This window comes from Hyposmocoma kahamanoa, unplaced genomic scaffold (assembly GCF_003589595.1).
Source record: "Hyposmocoma kahamanoa isolate Upper Pololo Valley unplaced genomic scaffold, ASM358959v1 88, whole genome shotgun sequence".
NCBI classification, from domain to species: Eukaryota; Metazoa; Arthropoda; class Insecta; order Lepidoptera; family Cosmopterigidae; genus Hyposmocoma; species Hyposmocoma kahamanoa.
The window spans coordinates 18,484,474-18,505,428 of NW_020654466.1; the positions used below are offsets into that span (position 1 = coordinate 18,484,474).

Genomic DNA, 20,955 nt, shown 5'->3' on the forward strand with positions numbered 1-20,955 from the left:
TATTAATTGAACCTCGCATATACTGAATATTGGCGCACTGTATTTTGCACCTTACCTATTGCTAAATAAAATTGCTCATACAGTTCTTTACGTACTTTGTCTTCATCAAGTGTAGTATCTTAATGTAGCTACGTATTTATTTATTACTTACCATAGCAATAGGCACAAGCAAAAAGAAAGAGTACACCCGCACGGAACATTGTCAACAATGTGAGTGTATAGTCTGCGGCCGGAGGCGTGGTCGGCACTGAATAGATAATCGTGTCTGGAGACGCTTTATAGTTAATTGGTTAATTTCATTCAGGGTGTTTGGAAAATATTTAGTTTATTCAATGTATGTATAAAGATCTTAAAATATATAATATCGGACCCTTGGTGTAAGAAAGCCACATCTGCAAAATGACTACTTTTCATGAGAAAAATCAGGAAGGAATTAGTCAATAACTTTTTTAAGTTTAAATCATTGACTTACAAATAAATAGACGACGGTTCTATTACAAAAACCACGAAAAAAATGTCCCAAGTCAACCTATTTAAACGTAGTGACATGTCAAGGAATATGAAAAAGCTAAAACGTTGAATTTAAATTGTAATGTCATCGTAGTACTGTCTAATTTTGCTTGCTTCGCTGTCAGTCGAACAAACGAAGACTAGAGCGTGAATGACGCTCTGTATACGATTTTAACGCCCTATAAGTTCGGACACTTTTTAGCGCGGACCCGACGTCCATATAATTGTAAGTCAATGGTTTAAATAGAGTTTTAAGAATTTCACTTATACATAATTTGTTTCGTCTAGTTTCTTTTGTTTACTACATTTAAGATCTAAATTTAAAATTTATGATGCAGGTTGCCATCATGCAACTTTCAATGTGAAGTCTTGGTTTGCACAGTGCATTTTTCATTATTAATTTTTCAATAGCAAAGATCCTCATTTCGTTCACATTCGCCATATGTACAATTTTTGGTCCGCTGTTAGGGCAAGTTATGTTCATTTTGTATTATTTGTTCGTATGCTATAAGATTTTTTTTTAATCTAGCACGAGAAACCGGTTTTGGACGTCTCTAAAGCACTTTCTAGGCAAAAAACTGAATCTGTGGAATTTAATTAGTTTTTGTTTTTCAATTTACCAATAAATACAATAACTTAAGTTTGTCTATAAAAATCTAGGTACCACACTGAATATATGTAATTTAGAATGAAAGGTATCCGAACTCTATTAAAGGAATATTGATTTTATTCAATATCATGATTTTGTACCACCTTGATATTCATTTTTAAATGATCCACTAGTTTGTTATAATTAAATAATACAAATATCGAACACAAAGAAAAATTCCGTCGATCTGACTAAATTTCTATTATAAAAAGTTTTGTACAATGTAAGAAATCAATGACCTAATATACCATGTCGACACCTATCCGCCTAATGGTCAACACAAGACTTATTTCGCAAGTTAAACCAAATACTGTCTTAACTCAAAAATAGTGGAATTGAGAAAACACGATTTGAAAGTACAAAAAATTATAAAATAAATTCTCATTTATAAATGGGTAACTAATTATTATGTATAAACAAAAATTATCCCATTATTCACAATAGGATTCATCAAGTTTTTTTTAAATTCCAAATCATGTTTTCTCAATTCCATAATTTTTTAGTTACGACAGCATTGGTTGTCTGATTTAGTGTCTCGATATTTGCAGAAAAAAAATAACAACCGTGCATCCTGTATACCATCATCACGCTCGACGACCATGTGTACAACCAGTGATGGGGTGTCGTGATAACGTATCAATCTCTTCTTAATTCTACTCGCTTTATCTTGCTACTTTGAGACGCTCACAATGAAAACTTTATTAACGCTAATTAAATAACAAATTATGATTTTAATTGTAATGAAAAAAATGTTTAAGTTTCATTATTACTGGTGTTTTAAAATGACGTATTTTCTCTGTTGTGAGCGGTTAAGTATATTCACCTATAGTTCAAGGAAATAATACACATAGAGTAGATAATACCTCCCTATGAAATTTCAGAGTAACTGTATTGTATTAATTATATCATCATCATCAACCCATTTATACGTCCCACTTCTGGGCACGGGTCTCCTCTCTGACTACTGTTTAGGCCATAGCATAAATTCCGAAAAACTCTAGAGTCGCGATCCCGGATTCGAACGGCCTCTGCTGGAGAGACAGTAGATCAAACCATTATGCTACCACGGCTTTTATAAATTCTATATTTCGATCAATTACTTTACTACGGTATAAAAATGTAAGTATAAGTATAAGTATGTAAATAAGTATTATTTTATTAGTACAAAGACCGAACAAACAAATATTCCTTTGATCCGGCTGGACTCGAACCTACGGCTATTCGTCAAACCGGGACTAGCGCTCTCCGAACAACAGAAGAGTCAGCAGATCTTATGAATTTCTCTATCTATCCGTTGCAGAGCTTCATTTTGGATTTAAACGGTTTTTTGTGCACACATGTGAGAAATCTATGAAAGATTTTTCTTTCTTTCTTGTGGTGTATTTTCACAACTAATATAAAAATGTCATGGTAGTAAAAACATCATGATATTCAGTAAAAGAAATATATTTTCCAGGGAGGTATTATCCACTCTATGTATATAATATATTACTTGAAGTTTCAGTAAATATATTACCTACCTAACCTTTTCCGATCTTTGGTCATGAGAGCTAACAAAAGGATTAAAAATTGGAAGACTTTAGGAACGACGGGCTGTTGTAGATCTTATCTAGATCTAGATTTAAGAAACCCGTTTCAATTTACCCCAGAGAATCAACAAGAATTTTCAATCTGGTTGACACTTCAGCTTTGTTCTGTGTATGTCAGGGGGTCTACTTCCGTTCTCTATCCGACATCCGTCCAAAACAATTTCTGTCAAATAAGTAATATTCGCCTAAAATTAAAAGACAATGCCAAGTATGAAACTTCATTCGTATAATGCATCTTCTAATTTGATCGCGTATTACTTATTTGACGGTAATTGTTTCGGACGCATGTCGGACGAAAAACGAGAGTACAGGGCCATCAAAGAGTCAGGGGAGCCAGCGCAATCAGAACCAGGGGAATTTAATGTCGATTTATCCAATTGTCATCAAGTTTACAGTCAGAATCTCTATCGATTTGTTGTATACAATAGAATACAGTATATTTATAGAGATGTGTATCGAAGTTTCAATTTCTTCATCAAAATTTTAATGGTAAATCAAAACAAGTTCATAATTCATTGATTGCGTTGATCTAAAATTCTAAATTTAAAAATGTACTGTTAATGCTCGTAGTTGCGTAGGCGCCATTTATGTGTCTAAAGAGGATGTCGCTAATTTCGCCTGGATAGTCAGAGCTATTGTGATTGCATTGTATCTGCAGACGTAATGTTCCTACCTAAACACGCACAACATGACTATAGTTAAAGAAAAGTAATTGAAATCGATTCTTTTATTTAAAACATTATAATTATAATATATCAAAAATCATCGTGAAAAAGTCGTAGTAGGCGTAGTAGCGTAGTAGCAAACCATTGTTTGACCTACTGCCTCTCAAGGTGAGGGTCGTGGATTCGAACACGGGTTCGCATCTCTGAGTTTCTCGGAGTTTATAGCGAAAAATAAATTTGAAATGTATCACGAGCTTTAAGGTGAAGGAAACATCGTGATGAAGCCGGCACGTTGAAGAAGGTCCACAACCCTCGAAAAAGGTGTGAAGTGCCCAACCCACATGGGGCCAGCGTGGCGGATTATGGCTAAACAGTAGTCAAAGTGGAAACCCGTGCCCAGAAGTGGGACGTATAAATGGGTTGATGATAATGATAGAATTAATACAATACAGCTTTGAAATTTCAGAGGGAAGTATTATCTACTCTATGTGTGTCCTTGAACTTTAGGTGATTATACTTAACCGTTCACGACAGAGAAAATATTTTATATTACCAAGAGACGGGATGACCAAGTCGTGCGCCTGATGGTAGGTTACCTGCCTGTCCATAACAGTTGCAGTGCTACTCAGAGCTTTAAATCGCAAAGATCTTAGGGGCACTGCGCCTTTCGACCCTGAGACATAATTTGAAAACTCCCGTGTACCTGTAATATAATATATGTAAAAAAAAATATAACTGTCTCCGTGGCCGAACGGTTACCATGCCGGACTGCCTCGCAGAGGTCCCGGGTTCGATTCCCGGACCGGGAGAAATATTTGTATGGCCTACATTTATTTCACTCGTGAGTTTGGGTGTAATTTGTGGTTGTGTACCCATGTGTGTACCCATGGCACCCGCGACACTGGGTTTCCCTACTGCGGGGCTATGTTAAGTGTGTGTGTGTGTGTGTGTGTGTGTGCAAAAAAAAAGTCTCGTGAAAAAAAAATCACCAGCACCTTCCTTCAGAACCGGAACACAGTAACGCTGACATTACTGCTTGGCGGCAGAAATAGGTAAGGTGGCAGTACTTCCCTGGACGAACTCTTTTACAAGGAGCTCTATCGCCAGGGTGGCGGACTATGACCTAAAACCCTTGTATTGAGAACTTCACACGTTTTCCAAGAGTTGCGAACCTTCGTTCGACGTACAGGTTTCATCTCGACGTTCTCCTGCACCGAATAGCTCATGGTAAATTGCAAATTAAATTTCACACATAAATTCCGAGAAACTCAGAATTTATGTGCGAAACTGGATTCGAAAACACGGCCTCTGCTTGAGCCACTAGGATGTATTCATTTCAGCAAGTATGTTTTCTTATTTCTTAAGGACCTCGACAGTCACTTGTTTAATTCTATGCTTCTTATTAAATGTTGTTGTCATTTTAAAAAGGTATTGATTTTGAACAAATGCTTCGGTCAAGTGCATATAACGACCATGGCAACACAATGTACTATTATTATATAACGCTTGTATATTATGTTACATTATTCAATACACAAAACATCTTTTAAATTAATCGATACGAAGTAATAATCGATTAAGAATCGTTTTGTTTGTACGACCTTTTTATTAAATAAAACCTTGCCGGTTATTCAGTACCTAGTTGACATTGACCTGGTAAAGTTTTTGGCTCACGTTTGGGCTGGTTGATAAACACACAGATACGACATTATTGTCGTCTCCTTTATGACGTCATTTATAACTTTCGCCGAGAAAAGTTATTTACATTGTTCGATTTACAAATTTATAAGTCTTTAAGTAAATAGCCGTTACTTAACCAAATCCATTCTACAGGTCATGACAATTCCCAAATAGTATTAGCAGTAGAGCTCCTTATGAAGGAGCTCGTTCAAGGACGTCCTGCCGCCTTACCTATTTTTGTCGCCAAGCAGTAATGTGAGCATTACAGCGTTGTGGTTTGGAAGGGTTCTTGGTGAAATTATAGGTACATGGGACTTTTCAACTTATGTCTCAGGGTAACGGGTACAGTGGCAGTACCCCTAAGATCTTTGCAATTTAAAGCTCTGAGTGGCAAAGCAACTGTTATAGATAATAATAATCAAACGCACACACTCATAGCCCCAGGAAAACCCTGTATCGCGATTGCCATGGGCTGACACATAGACAACCACAAACTACGCCCAAACTCACGAGAGAAATAAATGTAGGCACTTCAAATAGTTCTCCCTCCTGGGAATCGAACTCGGGACTTCTGCGTGGCAGACCAGCATGGTAATCGATATTTTGTAATATTGATTTGAATATCATGATTTTTTAGTACTTTTATTTATTTATTTATTATCTAGTATCAACATATTCATTCGTTTTCTGTGAAATTACTCCAACTAGTTTGTTACTTTTTTTATTATTAATACAAAGATCGAACACAAAGGAAATCCCTTTGATCTGATAAGACTGGAACCTGTGTCTGTTTTGCTATTCTAGGGCAACCACTTTACCAATTGAGCTACCTATCGAGTCAGCTGACCTTAACTAACTTTCTGTGCGTTTGTTACAAATCTTTGCTTTTTTTTTTTACCAACAGTTTAAGAATTAATAGCACCTCATCTCGCGTTCAAATTTTTCCCGTACCTAATCAGTTCTATTGTGAAGGTGGAGCGACAGGGCTTTATTTCAGATTTTTTTCTTTTTCCAAACGAAATTAAAGCCATTTTTAAAAAATGTACGTGTAGTATTTAGTTCAGAATTCAGATGACATTTCAAAAATCAGCGGTTTTCGTGTAGAATTTCGAGGTAAGTTTTTTTTTCTTTCTATAGTGAAAATTTTTTGAAATTGTTATACGAAATCAACCAAAGCCGTTTCAGATTGTATAGACTCAGCAGCAGTAAGCTCCTTATGAAAGAGTTCGTCTAGGGAAGTACTGCCACCTTATTGGGTGGTGAAGGGTAAGGTGAAATTACAAGCATATGAGACTTGTCAACTTACGTATCAGGGTAACGGGCGCAGTAGCACTCAAATATGTGTGATTTAAACCGCTGATCGGCACTGCAACTGTTATGGAAAGGCGTGTCGCTTACCAACAGTCGCACGACTTCTTCGGCCCGTCACTTGGTATCGTAAAAAAAATCAGCGAGAAATACATGAAAGTTTTTTCATAGTACTAATAATTATATCAAAAGTGTTGTAAACGTACAAAACAATCAAAACAAATCCATCTTCAAAATCCACAAGCTAACATTGTTTAATTAGTCATTTGCTCAGTACATAATAATGTGTACAATAAGATTTGATTATATTTACATACGTCACGAAGTGTTGTAAAATTTTTCTACTCCTAGAAAATTAAGTCGTGATTGTTGTCAAAGACGTGTTAGTTTTTAATATAGCCAGTTTATAACGAACTCTTAACCCAAAATCGTTAACAATTCGAATGCATTGGGAAAAACGATCGGCACAATTTGAAATAGCAGTAGAGCACCTTACCTATTTCTGCCGCCAAGCGGTAATGTGAGCATTACTGCGTTCCGGTTTTGAAGGGTAAGAGAGCTGGCGAAATTACAGGTACATAGGACTTGTCAGCATATGTCTCAGGGTGACTGGTCCAGTGGCAGTGATCCTTAGTTCTTTGCGATTTAAAGCTCTGAGTGGCACTGCGACTGTTATTGACAGGCGTGTTGATTACCACCAGGTAAACGAATTGTTTGTACGATGAAATTTTAGGTATTTAAATTTAAATTTCAGTTATAGTACTGCTGAAATCCCTGCGTTCCTGTAGATCGTCATTGGCTGCAGTAGGACGTATATTGATTGATTAATAATGATGTTTTATAAGCTGAGAAAATTTGATTCTAATTCCTTCGTGCTATGGCACAAGACACGCACGACGTACCATTCCTTTCCTGTAAGTCTGGGCACCATGGGCAACAATCGCAAGCATTGTAATGTATGACATCGATATGTTACGAAGAAGAATGGCAAATACATAAAGACGATCACTTTTGTGTTTAGAATAGAATATAATAATTTATTTCGGATCATAAGTATGTGCTTAATACAATAACAACACGATAAAAATATACCTAATTCAAAACAGAGAAAATTACCGCCTAAAAAACCACAGCTACTATAAGTACTATTTGTATCGCACTTAGTCCAAAGAGTGGATACCTAAATGAGGGCACGATCCTAAACAATATAGTTGCACGCAATGATTTTGATAAGAGTGTTGGCAATAACAGCCGGGAGGCTAATAGAGCTGCGTGTACTAATTAAGTTAACCCCTTTAATTTTTATACATAATATACAAAACCTATTGGTCTAATATTTCACCTTTTGATTTGTTTTAGATTCATGTTTCGTAAGTTTTCGTTGAATTTAGTAGCTTGTGTAAGAGTTCGTCCAGGGAAGTACTGCCACCTCACCTATTTCTGCCGTCAAGCAATAATTTGAACCTTACTGTGCTCTGGGAAGGGTTAAGGGTGTTGGTGAAATTACAGGCACATGGGACTTGTCAACTTATGTCTCACGGTGACGGGCGCAGTGGCAGTGCCCTTGTTATCACTGCGATTTAAAGCTCTAAGTGGCACTGCAACTGTTATGGATCGTCGTGTCGCTTACCACCAGGCGCACGTCTTGTTCTTTCTGTCACTTGGAATTGTACAAAAAAAGAGTTATAATCAATTGTATTAAAGTTATCCCTTGTCATGAAAATCACATTTAGGAAAAAGAACATAGATAGATATATAGATAAGCACATCACAGCATTATATATAACAAGAAAAGGAAAGTTTCAATAAATAATGTACAGAAAAGGTTTTGGCTCAGGTTGCGCAAGCAAGTTGCGCGCGGCAACGAACAATCGGCGGCACATCAAGTGCAGCAAGTGCACTACAAATCCGCTACTATTACAGACGAAATAAAGACGGACAGCTGCGCTCAATGCGCCGCCGCCCATACAACAACAACTTACTTAAATTTAAAAAAAAAGCAAACATATTAATCTAGTAGTACAAATACACAGACTATTATATAAGAATATAGAACTTAGAACATTGAAAACTGTCATTACTATAGTAAGTACTTATGGTTAAAAAAAATCAAAAGCATAGTACATGGTTGGCTTTTCGTTGATGTAAACAAGAAACAGACAACTGAGACGAGAAGACATCAAAACATAGTACTAAAAGAGTGACTTAGTTTTTTATTCGACATGCTCATTGTTGTTATATTACTTATTTTTAAATTTGGCTTTGTGAAGTAAATAAAATATTTTTAATCTCTATTTTGAATACTATTACCGGTTGAGAGCGATTCATAAGTAAATTCAGGAGACCGGCCGATGCTATATCTAACATTGCAAATTTTGTTACACGGTCACCAACTCGGCAAAAATGGCAAGCCCCTTTTTGAAAAGACCGTTTACGGAAGTGACATGACAACAATTTTCAAGATCAAATATCGCGGTTCAACGTAAGGTGGCTTTTAATATTTATGTTTTTCATATTTGCATCGTGGTCTAGCAGTGTCAGTAATATGAGTGACAACTTTTCTTTGGCCGACAGCTTAAGGACTTGTTATGTTTATTATTTGCGCAGAAACAAATCTTGGCTTCCAAACAATGCTACTTAAGTAGAACTAAAGTCATTTACAATCAATGTATCTATGACTACTTCTATATTGGTTTTTGAATCAAGGTAATTGTTATACGTTTCCAAGTTTACTCGTAACGCAGCACTGATTTTCTATGACACAGTAATAATAATGAAAAATCTAGAAGAACCTGGAAAGAGAAGTAAGAAGTGCGCAAGATTGGAAGGAAATCACTGCATCAAATCACACAGTGACGTCAAAAGCGATATCGAAGATCAAAAATTTATCTCCAGAAGTGACAACTGGAACAAGGAAACCGACTTAAGAAACGAAACTTGTCAAGTTAAGGAAATGCGGGCTGTAGCGATACTCGAGCAAATACGGAAAACATCTAACGTTCGGTTCGTAGGTATAATTAAGGTGATTGATAGGGCCATGTGCAATATGGAAGGGTTTATCCCGGTTGGAAGACACAGTGTATGTTGGACCTTCGTTAATTGATAAACCGTTCGTCCTTGTCCCTTGATATTCCGGTGCTGTGGACACACACTTAGACAACCACAATTTACCCCCAAACACACGAGAGATATAAATTTAGACCATACAAGTATTTCTCCCAGCCCGAGAATTGGACTCGTGATCTCTGTGTGGCAGATCAGCATGGTAACCGTGACCCCACAGAGGCAGTTCAATCTTCCACTGTATCTCGGTTCGGTACAGGGTTTTCGCTACCGTTTTCCCGGTTTTGTGTTTCAACTTCGAAATGCAGATTTTTTAGTCACTATAAGCCTTAATCGTTACCTCTAGCATGTTTACACACTAAATGTTGTCCAACAAAGTGATTAAATAATGTAACGTCAAGGATGGAGATTGTCCTCAGTTTTCCTTTAATAAAGAATGTTTATTTTATTTACAATTATTTTTATGGTTTACTTCCACATCGTTTTTATGTCAATGCCAATGAGCAATTTGAAATAATTAATAGATAGATAGATAACTCGTTTATTTGCTGAATCACAGTACATTACAAACAAGCTTATGACAAGGGTACAGTGGTAATCATAAACAAAAAACCTAGGTTTGCGGGTACGGTCTGGAGCGTTATGTTGTGTTGAGTGTACGGTGTCAGCAAAAAGGGAGTGACTCAGCATTATGCTGCCGCTTAGTCGAACTACTACGCCGATGATACTGCCAGGTTCTCAGGAGAGCCGGTAAAAAAAGAAGTAACTCAGAATAGAGAATCAACACGGAGTTACAATGTAAGGTATGTAGTATATTAGTAACTGTATAGGTGAATAATAAGTTATTATATAAGTCATTGACTTACAATTATATGGACGTCGAGTCCGCGCTAAAAAGTGTCCGAACTTATAGGGCGTTAAAATCGTATACAGAGCGTCATTCACGCTTTAGTCTTCGTTTGTTCGACTGACAGCGAAGCAATCAAAATTAGACAGTACTGCGATGACATTACAATTTCAATTCAACGTTTTAGCTTTTTCATATTCCTTTACATGTCACTACGTTTAAATAGGTTGACTTGGGACATTTTTTTCGTGGTTTTTGTATTAGACCCGTCGTCCATTTATTTGTAAGTCAATGATATAAGTTATAAAATGTAGACATGGTAACTTAACTGGAAAGAAAAGAAAAAGTAAAGTGAAAGTATACATATACATATATGTGTGAGTAATTGCCGATAAGTGGATAGTCAGATACGTGGTAGTACGATTTTCATTGAATAATATGGTGGAAATGTACACGGTCCATTATAATTATTATAAGGGTCGTGATTGTATTGAAAAAATTGTACAAACTTAAAACCTTTAGGTTGCAAATGGCAAATTTTTAGCTCATGTACGTTTGTAATATTGCGTTAGTTTGTGGATTGTGTCTACTCAATGTTCTTAGGTTTTGATTAACCAAGAAATCTACTTTAGTATATGTGGAGTGCGCCCTCAGTCTATCGTCTTAAAATGAACATTAAATTGAAATAACTACATTTTTATGGCACTAGAGTTCCTTTTGAAAGAGTTCGTCTAGGAAAGTACCTTACCTTATCTATGTCTGCCGCTAAGCAGTAACGTGAACACTACTGCGTTCCAGTTTTGAAGGTTTAGCGCCCAGTTACACGAGAAGAAAGTTTTCACGCGGCTGCACAGTGGACTCAAATTGATAATTCTTGGACATAGGAATAACTTATGGAGTATCGAGCTAATTTTATATGATAGATAACATTCCTAACTTTTATTCTTGTGTAATTTCTTGAAAAGTTGATACTTTCGGAGAGAAAAAAATAATTTTTTTTGTATGGAGATATAGATTTTATTTTTTATCTCATAATATACGAAAATGTAATGTGCGTGGGTACTTACAGTATAGTTCCAATCATTTTCTATGTAGAACAAAATAATCCGTCTGCATGTACTGGCGGCTTTGTAAGTAAAGGTGCGGCAAAATTGCTAACTCTTTTAACAAAATACAAGAGCCTCGACTAAAGGAAAATTAATTTTAGTGTAATTTAGAGAGTGTTGTAACAATAACACGAAAGTTAAGTAGAAACTAGTATATTGTGTTAAAAAATAAATAACAAATCTACAATTTTGACACCTTTTTACTCGTAAAGCCGCAAGTACCTGCAGATGGATTATTTTTTCTTGATAGAGAGTGATTGGACTTTGAATTGAGATAAAAAAATAAAATGTGTATTTCTCCATACAAAAAAAATTACGATTTTTTCTCCGAAACTATCAACTTTTCAAGAAATTATACACGAATAAAAGTTGATAGGAATGTTATTACCTAACATAAAAAAAATTTGCTCGATACTCCACAAGTTATTCCTATGTCCAAGAATTATCAATTTGAGCCGCCCAGTTACCACCCCTTCATGTCCATTAAAGGCGAATTTGAATTCTATTTAATACGCAACAACATGTAAATTACTCTCAATAAAATTACCGCGCGGCCGCCGCCACGCGCTCATTTAAATTAAAACGTAAAAGCTAAACAAATAGAGCGTATTTTGCCATGACAGTTAGACGCACGCGGTCGCTGCGCGGTGGCCGCCGCGGACTCCGCTCGGCGACCGCGCGGGGTGAGCGTAATGAAATTCGTGTCTAATTAATGCGCCCTAAGGCACATGGGACTTTTCCAATTACGTCTCAAGGTGACGGGATGACCGGCCCTGCATTGTTATGAACAGGCGTGTCGTTTACCAAGTGCATGACTTGTTTGTTCCGTCATTTGGTATCATAAAAAAATACCGCCCGTTTTTTAAAGAAAACAATTAAAACCACATAATAGGAAATTGAATATAATTTTTATTATAATAATTGACCATTAATTGTTTCTTATGGTGATAAAAAAACAAGGGAAGTACCGACATTTGCGACTTTGCGATTTAAAGCTCTGAGTGACACTGCAACTGTTACGTATAGACGTGTAGCTTACCACCAGGTGCACGACTTATTCGTCCCGTTACGTTATATTAAAAAAAGACCCAAAGTAAATATGGATTTATCGAGTTCTTAGGATGTCGCCAGTGTTACACATAGGAAATGTAACACTTTTTTCTATACAACTATTTTTGAGTCAACCGTGATCATGGGGCCTGTGCAAAGTCGGAAACATTGGTTTGTTGAAAAACCAACTTGTAGTATTGTGAAAATTACCTCAACTGAGTAAAAATATGCTTTATAGAATATAGAATGAAAGTTTTTAATTCTTTTTTTTAACTACCTCTGTGGCCGAACGGTTACCATGCCGGCCGGACTGTCACGCAGAGGTCCCAGGTTCGATTCCCGGGCCGGAAGAAATATTTACATGGCCTATATTTATTTCTCTCGTGAGTTTGGGTGTAATTTGTGGTTGTCTAAGTGTGTGTCCATGGCACCCGCGACACAGGGTTTCCCCTAATGCGGGGTTACGTTGAGTGTGTGCGTTATTGTTATTGATATAATTCAATAAAAATTTAAATGTTGTAGCATTATTCCTTAAAATGATTTTTTTTAATTGGAGTCTCACTGAAACATTGACAATGACTTCAAAACCAAAAACATCCAGTATAAGTTCGCGATCATATCAAAGATTGTGACATATTATATTTTTAACTTAAATGCAAAAAAACAGTTTAGTTTTTCAGGCGTTGCAATAAGTCAGTGATTACGGACGCACCTTCACACATAATATGCCAGAAAATTAATCATTAATTAATGAATTAATCATTAAACATCATTTCAGTTTTACCATTCCGGATATTATCGGAGCAAACCTGAACAAAATATTGCATACATTCGTTTAAATCGGAAATCAAATACTTAGCTAACAAGATGGTCAGAATAGCTAAAGTTTAGAGGTCATTTATTTAGGAAATGAAACCATTTTACCGGATTTAAATCACATATATTTATTTTTTTCAAACAAACCGAAGTTTCGGGCCCTTTACAGGACCCATGGTCACGGTTGACTGAGGTGCAAATATTAATGCAAACCACCCTGTAGGGTGGTTACCATTAATATTAGACATAACTGGCTGAATACTGCACCACTTCAGTCAACCATGACCATGACCCTGCAAATGGCCCGAAACGTCGGTTTGTTTGAAAAAACAAATATACGAGATTTGCATCCGGAAAAATAGTTTCATTTCCTATGTGTAACAATCGCGAAAACCTAAGAACTCGATAGGTCATTTATTTGTCTAAATACAGATTGTAAAGTAACAAAATAGGGATAGTTTCTACTGAAACTGTCTTACCAAACATGGTATTAGTAACTTACTCTTATAGTTGTACTTATATTCACACTCGCACGTACATTTACATATCCAATACATTATTTTAGCAAGCCTTTAAGCGAGCTTCCCACTGAACTTTGCAATTGGATACATCACGGAAATTGTTCATTGGGATTGCATGATTTAATTCCACCTTCCCCTTTCCATCATCGAGGGACTAGATGTAGACTGGAGTTCCACGCCTGTTCACGTGCACGCGACGTAAACAGACAACCTGACCGGACATTTGCTAAGTGATGACAATAGACTACTCAGCAGTGCAATGACCGTTCTGAACTAGGCTGCTGAGTAGAGTAGTTAACTTTATGTATACATTTAAAAATAATATTGTTTATAGTCACACACACCTAAATACCGTTTTGTATAAATAGCTTAAGTTTTGTAAATAAAACCCTCTTTGAATTCAGACATCAACGCTGTCTTATTGACAACGGAGCACTCCTGACTACAGCATCCTCTCACTGCGGCCAAGACACCTTTAGCCGTTAGCTTATCTGATCAGTCTTGTGAGTCTGTGAGACTGGCAGTGAGAAAACCATTTCCTAAAGCACCCTTATCCTTCCCCCTTTCCGTCTGTTGCCTTAGGTCGCACGGTGACAGGCTTCCCCTACTATTTATATAAGTATATATTCCGTAGCGTATGGTTAGGGCTAGGCTGTTAGGTAGGCAACTAGGGTTGTTAGTGATAGTACAGCTTTCCCTGACCACTCATGTATAGCCAGCTAGCTACAGCTAGGTAGTTGACTGTACAACGCCTATGTTGTGGATATGCTAAAGATTCGCAAAAAGCCTTCCGCTTCCATATTTATATGGCGAACGGCTAAGGAGTGGAGTTCCCTGCCTGCAAACTTGTTCCCCGAACGCTGTAACTTGAGCTTTTTTAGGGCGAAAGTAAATAGGTAGGCATTATTTAAGTAAGTATGTCACATAGTCGCTTTCCATCAGGTGAGATGGCGGTCAAATGCGCCACTTATTTTCTTATATATATATAAAACTAATTACACTTCATTATGTTAATTATTATTTTAATTAATAACTTTACTCATAGTCGTCATATTTTTGCTTACAAATAATTTACTCCTTTTCATTGGTTCTGATTGAAAACCAGCGCCTTTTGTATTTAATCCGTGTTTGTGTCTAATAAGCGTATTAGTGAATAACGTGTTTATCTATCAATATATTTACAAACAACAAAGGCATGTTGTCTGTTTAACGAAGAAGTAAATTACATACTTTGTAATATAGTATTTCATAAAAATAATAATTGATTATTAAATTCCGTAAGAAAAACTAAAAAAACATAAAATTTCCTAATAGCAAAATAGTCACAAACATTTTATGACAAGATAAAAACATTTTATGACAAGATAATGTCTTCATTGCATTATTTTAAACATACTGTTCCTAAAAGATAATGCGAGTAAATGAAAAATAACATTATTTTCTTTTATTTATCAACACAGCTTTATCTTAATAGAGCGGAGACGAGCATTCATTAAGAATTCAGTTGAGTTGTACAATGTAAAGACGGCTTCGTTTACTTTTGTTTGCAGTTCCGAAAGAAAGTCAAGGCTGATTCGACCCTCTTCGTCGCGGATTACTAAGTGCCTCAGGTTGTGCACCAGGCGTATAGACATGTGGTTTAATATTTATTAGATGTGTAGATAGAGATTTTTAAAATGAGTAATTCGTTACTTTTCTTTGGCGGTAGAGCTTTGTGGAAGTGTTCGCCTAGGGCAATACTGTCTCCTTACCTATTTCTGCTGCCAAACGTAATATCAGCATCACTGCGCTCCAGTTTTGAAGGGTACCTACTTGTGAAATTATAGACACATGTGACTTGTCAACTTATGTCTCAGAGTGACGAGCGCAGTGGCAGTGCCCCCCAGATCTTTATCATTTCGATTTAAAGCACTGAGTAGCACTGCAACTGTTACTGACAGGCTGTCGCTTATCACTAGACGCTCGACTTGTTCGTACCATATAGAAACACGTCACTTGATACCATATAAAAAAATGAAACGGTTTCAAGGGTCATGGATTTCAAAATCTGTAAAATTTGTTTTGTTAGCTTGCAATTATCTGCAAAAGTCTTCCAGTGCTCTCTATCTACATTACGATCCTTAAATGGTTTTTAAAATATTGTCCTAATAGGGCGCATTTATTAAAGTTTTTGAGAATGTAATTTCATAATTATGCATTTTAACCGACGAACTATGTCTACCACAGACCACTGCTGTGATGTCTACCGACTGTCATTGAGTTTTACTAGTTATATTATCCAAAATAGAATCAAGCAGATCGTTTGCGCGCTACGTCTAATGTTCCGAATCCATGAAATGACGGTCCGAAATGTTACAGGGATCATTTTATCTCTAGATGTACAAGCGACATTTGTATTTTTTCGGATTCGAACCGGACTTATTGCACAAGCGAAAGCCGAAGCGTATCCGAGTTTTCTAGATTTGTATAGCCTCGGATTAGGAACGTATACGAAAAGCGCTTTGATTGTACGAACCGCAAGAGACGACTGTCTTCTTAACAATTCACCTGATTCTTTAAAATTCACATAATAAATATTTATTTATATTTATATTAGCCTACGAAAAATACAAAGTAAAAAGATAAAATAATGAAATAGAAAAGTAAAAAAGCTACAACGAATAGAAAATGTTTCCTTCTTCCCATCGTGTCGACGTCATAATGCTTGCCAAGATGAAAAGATTTGCCAATCGCCATACGGTACTCAACGAATGTCGCCCATGCTGCGCCAGACGTACGAGAAAGGAATGATACGTCGATCGGGGAAGGCTCATTTCGTGCACCCCTATATACTCAAACACGTTTTAGCAATTCACCATGAAGTGTGACCACAACCTATTTGAAAATCCTCGTCATAAGCGTCAAAGTTGGTTCTGGGCCGAGTATATTTTCAATGAAGTGTCCATCTCCATACTTATCTTGTTCAAGTCGTGGGGGCACAACTCAGGCGCGTGAAGCGTGTGGCCGCAACACGTAATGCGATTGGTCGACACACGTGTAACGCACGACTAGCTCTGACGTCAGCGAACTTGTTTTGAAATGTTTACTTTGTTAACTAATCATTTTAAACATAATTAGAATTACAAGAAAATGTGCAGAATAGAATCTTTTAATCTCGATTTCTCAGGAAATGAAACTTTTTTCCGATCTAAAGACGTATATTATCGATATCTCCAATGAACACTATGCCAACTTAATTTTTGGACCTGTTCTGTTTTTATTTTGTGTTCTGTTTCTTTTATCTTTTTTCTTAAAATTTGTAGTGTTTTAATTTTCTTTTTTTGTACAAAGTTCAGGGAGCATAATATTAGTAAAAAAATATGTTTTTTTACAAAAATAACAGAAAGTGACCAAAATTTAAAGTTGACGTTAGTGTCCATTGGAGGTATCGATTTGTTTTTCAAACGAAGCTTCGTTGTCGGAGTCTTTATAGGCTCCATTGAAGAAAAATATATAACGCGATCTTTTAATTTCTTTGCATCCATTTATAGCGTAATTATAGTTTAACCGGTAACCTTTTTACGTGGAATTCCTATTATTTCCTAATTTAGCACAGTTTGTCTTTAATACTTTTTTACGGGAAGTAAAAAAATATGTAAATGTCTAAAAGTTTTTAGCAAAAGCGTCGCCTTTTAATTAAGGATTCAGAGGGTTCGGATTAATTAAAAAATAACGTCGTTCATGCCGTGTAGAGTTAAGAACGCGTCAAGTTTGTTATATAAGATTTAAATTGAAGTCTATGTGCTTGCGATAAGAATGGTTTAAAGTCCAAACTACCAAGTCTGATGACTCGTGCCTATCACACATAAGCTGAAATTCATGTTCCACTTGAACTCTGTGTGGAATGTTCAAAGGTTTTCCTATTATTTTTTTATGATGAGCTCGGTTAGTGCCAATACAAATTGCCACCCACCAATTGCCAAACACATTCTTTTTTTTATGAGACCGGAGACGGGACGAACAAGTCGCCCACTTGGTGCTAAGTGACACGCTTGTTCTTATGGACAGTTGCAGTATCGCTCAGTACTTTAATCACAAAAATCTGAGGGTTACTGTCACTGTGCCCGTCACAGTGAGACATAAGTTGACAAGTCCCATGGGCTTGTAATTTTACCAGCACCCTTCATAACCGGAACACAGTAATGCTCACATTACTGCTTAACGGCAGAAATAGGTAAGGTGCAAGTACTTCCCTGGACCATTTCTTTCACAAGGAGCTCTACTGCTACTAAACTAACTAGTTCTTTGAAAGTTTAACCGAGACTCAATAGCAAAGAACACTAATTGATGATACAGTAAAAATGTTCTAGAGCCCAAACCAGTCGTTTGTTACCACGCTGGTGACAGAAAATAGTCTGCGAGTATAAAGACCGGCTTCATGTAACTTTCTTCTGAAAATTTGATCGCTTGTTAGAACGTGAGTGAGTGGCAACTCTTGGCGGTACAGCAATATAATCTTGATATTTCGATGGAGCGTTGAGTATCACCACGGTGTTCAGGTTTCTTACAATTTCTTTTGAAATGGAGGAGGTTCTCAATACGATTGTATCTTTTTTATGTGTATGTTACACGATTAGGTACTCCGACATTTTGAAAATTGATTTTAATGATTTTTTTGTGTTGAAAAGGGACTACCTCAGTAGTATACCATTCAAATTTGAAAAAGACATTCCACCTTTAAGAGTGGCAAATTCAGGGATGAATCCAATTTATTGAATTTCACTTTCTTTTTGTGAGTGTTCTTTTTATCTTTGGATTAGGAATCGATCCATTATCAGGGTTGTGGGCGTGATGCACGAGTGTAAGCAAATTTTTGTGACGAAATTAATTAAAACATAATTAACTTTATTTCAATTGTGTAACGTACAAACTTGATAATAAACAGTAGCTGTGGGATTTCTGGGTACTACGCGAGCATACTCCGGAAGACGGGCGAGCAGTTTTTTGGCTCGTGTGTAACTGCCTCTGTCTGATTACGTGAAGTTTTGGCGCCTCACTTATCTGGTTATAAATTCAAAATGTACCCACGCACGGCTGATGTTCGTCGTGGACGAGGAGGTGGTTTAGCTTTCTATATCCGAGACGGTGTTACTGCCAGAACCATAAATCACCCGTATTCCTCGGTTGAACAACGATGGTTGCGCGTAAATGTGAACGGTCTGAGATTGGCGGTTGGAACAGCGTATCGGCCGCAGTGGCAGAGTGTAGATGAGTTTCTAGATGCTCTTACAGATACCATCACCGGGCTAACCAATGTAGACAAAATTATACTGTTAGGTGATTTTAATATAGACCAATTAAACGCAGGTAGTGCAAAATATTGTAAATTTTATTCATTTCTGCATTCTACTGGTCTGCGCCAAATAGTCAATGAACCCACACATTTTACTGCCACTAGTGCTACGGTGATAGACTTAGTATGTACGGATGCTGCGGTAAAGGAACTAGAAGTATGTAACGTTTCACATCTAAATGGACATTCTATGGTAAACGTCACATTCAATATTAAAAAGAATAGGTACACTCCGAGACTCGTTACCTTCCGACCTATCAAGGATATACCTCTGGAGGTTTTTAATAGGGAGTTAGCAGTCTGCGATTGGAATCATATTTACTGCCTACAGACTGTGGATGAGACGGTTGAACATTTTAATTATATCATTTTAGAATTATTGAATCGGTTCGCACCACCGAAAACCGTTTATCTTAAGAGGAATGCCGTACCGTGGATTACAAGTAACGTTAAATTTATGATAGGCCTAAAGGATGACGCTCTCAAGCGGTATCGTTCGTCTGGTAGAGAATCTCATAAGTCGTTTTATAAAGCTTTAGATAAACAAGTCCGAGAAGCCATGCTTACTGAAAAGCGTATTTATTTTAACAAAACTATAAACGCTAATTGTAAAAACTCGGCAGCACTATGGAAAAACCTCAAATAAATCGTTTTAGGCGACTCTGCAACGTACAGGTGCTTGCCTCCAACTTTTAACGACCCCGATGAAGTACTCAGTCATTTTCTCAATGTGCCCTGTACTGACAGTGTTTCAATTTCTTACATGACTTACTTTGAGTTCCATAGGTTTAGCGAAATAACATTTACACTAAGGACCGTGAATGAAGTGGAGGTTGGAAAAGCCATTCTCTCGATTGAATCAAATGCCCTCGGTGTTGATGGAATCAGTATGGATATGGTGTTACTAACTTTACCTCACAGCTTACCTTACATCACTCATTTAATTAACAAATCTATCTTCACGGGAACTTTTCCACTTGCCTGGAAAAGTGCTCTAATAACTCCGCTTCCAAAAACATCGTCTCCTACAAACGTTACTGACCTTAGACCTACTAGTCTTTTATGTTTTATGTCCAAAATACTGGAGCGTCTGATATACTGGCAGTTAGTCAATTTCCTGGAAAATAATAAAATCCTCCCACCATCTCAGTCAGGTTTTCGTAAAGGCGTGAGTACGACAACTGCCCTGTTAGATGTTGTAGACAATATACTGTCTGCACAGGATGCTGGAGAGGCTACTTTGTTGACTTTATTGGATTTCTCGCGGGCGTTTGATTCAATTAGTATTCCACTTCTTCTGTCGAAACTCTCTTTTTATGGATTTCATCCGAAAACAGTGGCTTGGTTCGACAGCTACCTAAGTAACAGGTCACAACGTGTCCAAATCCAATTGCCAGATGGGTCTCGTGTTTTATCTCAGGAGAGAGCAGTCCATAGAGGAGTTCCCCAGGGCTCAATTCTAGGTCCAATTTTATTTATTTTGTATACAGCTGACATAACAAACAAGATCAAACATTGCAAATACCACCTATATGCGGATGATGTCCAACTGTACATTAATGTTGATACACGAAATGTAACCGCTTCATTAGACAAATTACATTCCGACCTAGATAGTATAGCTCACTGGTCTGCTCGTAACTCCTTAATTCTAAATTCAAATAAATCCAAATTCATGGTATTGGGCTCAAAGGTGCAAATAGAAAAGACCCTTTCTCGAATATCCCGGGTGACCGTTCTTGGGTCGGAGATAGAGAATGTCAATAGGGTCCGGAACCTCGGAATTCTTATGGACAATCGCCTTCGTTTTGAGGACCAT

General features: G+C 36.9%; 1 protein-coding gene across 3 annotated transcripts in view; it reads right to left on the reverse strand.

The window, feature by feature from the left end:
• The window catches only part of LOC113235616 (membrane-bound alkaline phosphatase-like), a 66,108-nt gene extending 65,857 nt beyond the window's left edge, over nt 1-251 (reverse strand). For all 3 annotated transcript variants that reach the window (XR_003310884.1, XR_003310883.1, XM_026471386.1), the window contains exon 1: nt 152-251. Coding sequence is in view for 1 of the 3 variants with exons in the window: in XM_026471386.1 (XP_026327171.1) it covers nt 152-200 (49 nt within the window). In the remaining 2 variants the exon portion in view is untranslated. The remainder of the gene's footprint in view (nt 1-151) is intronic.
• Between the last annotated feature and the right edge of the window lie 20,704 nt (nt 252-20,955).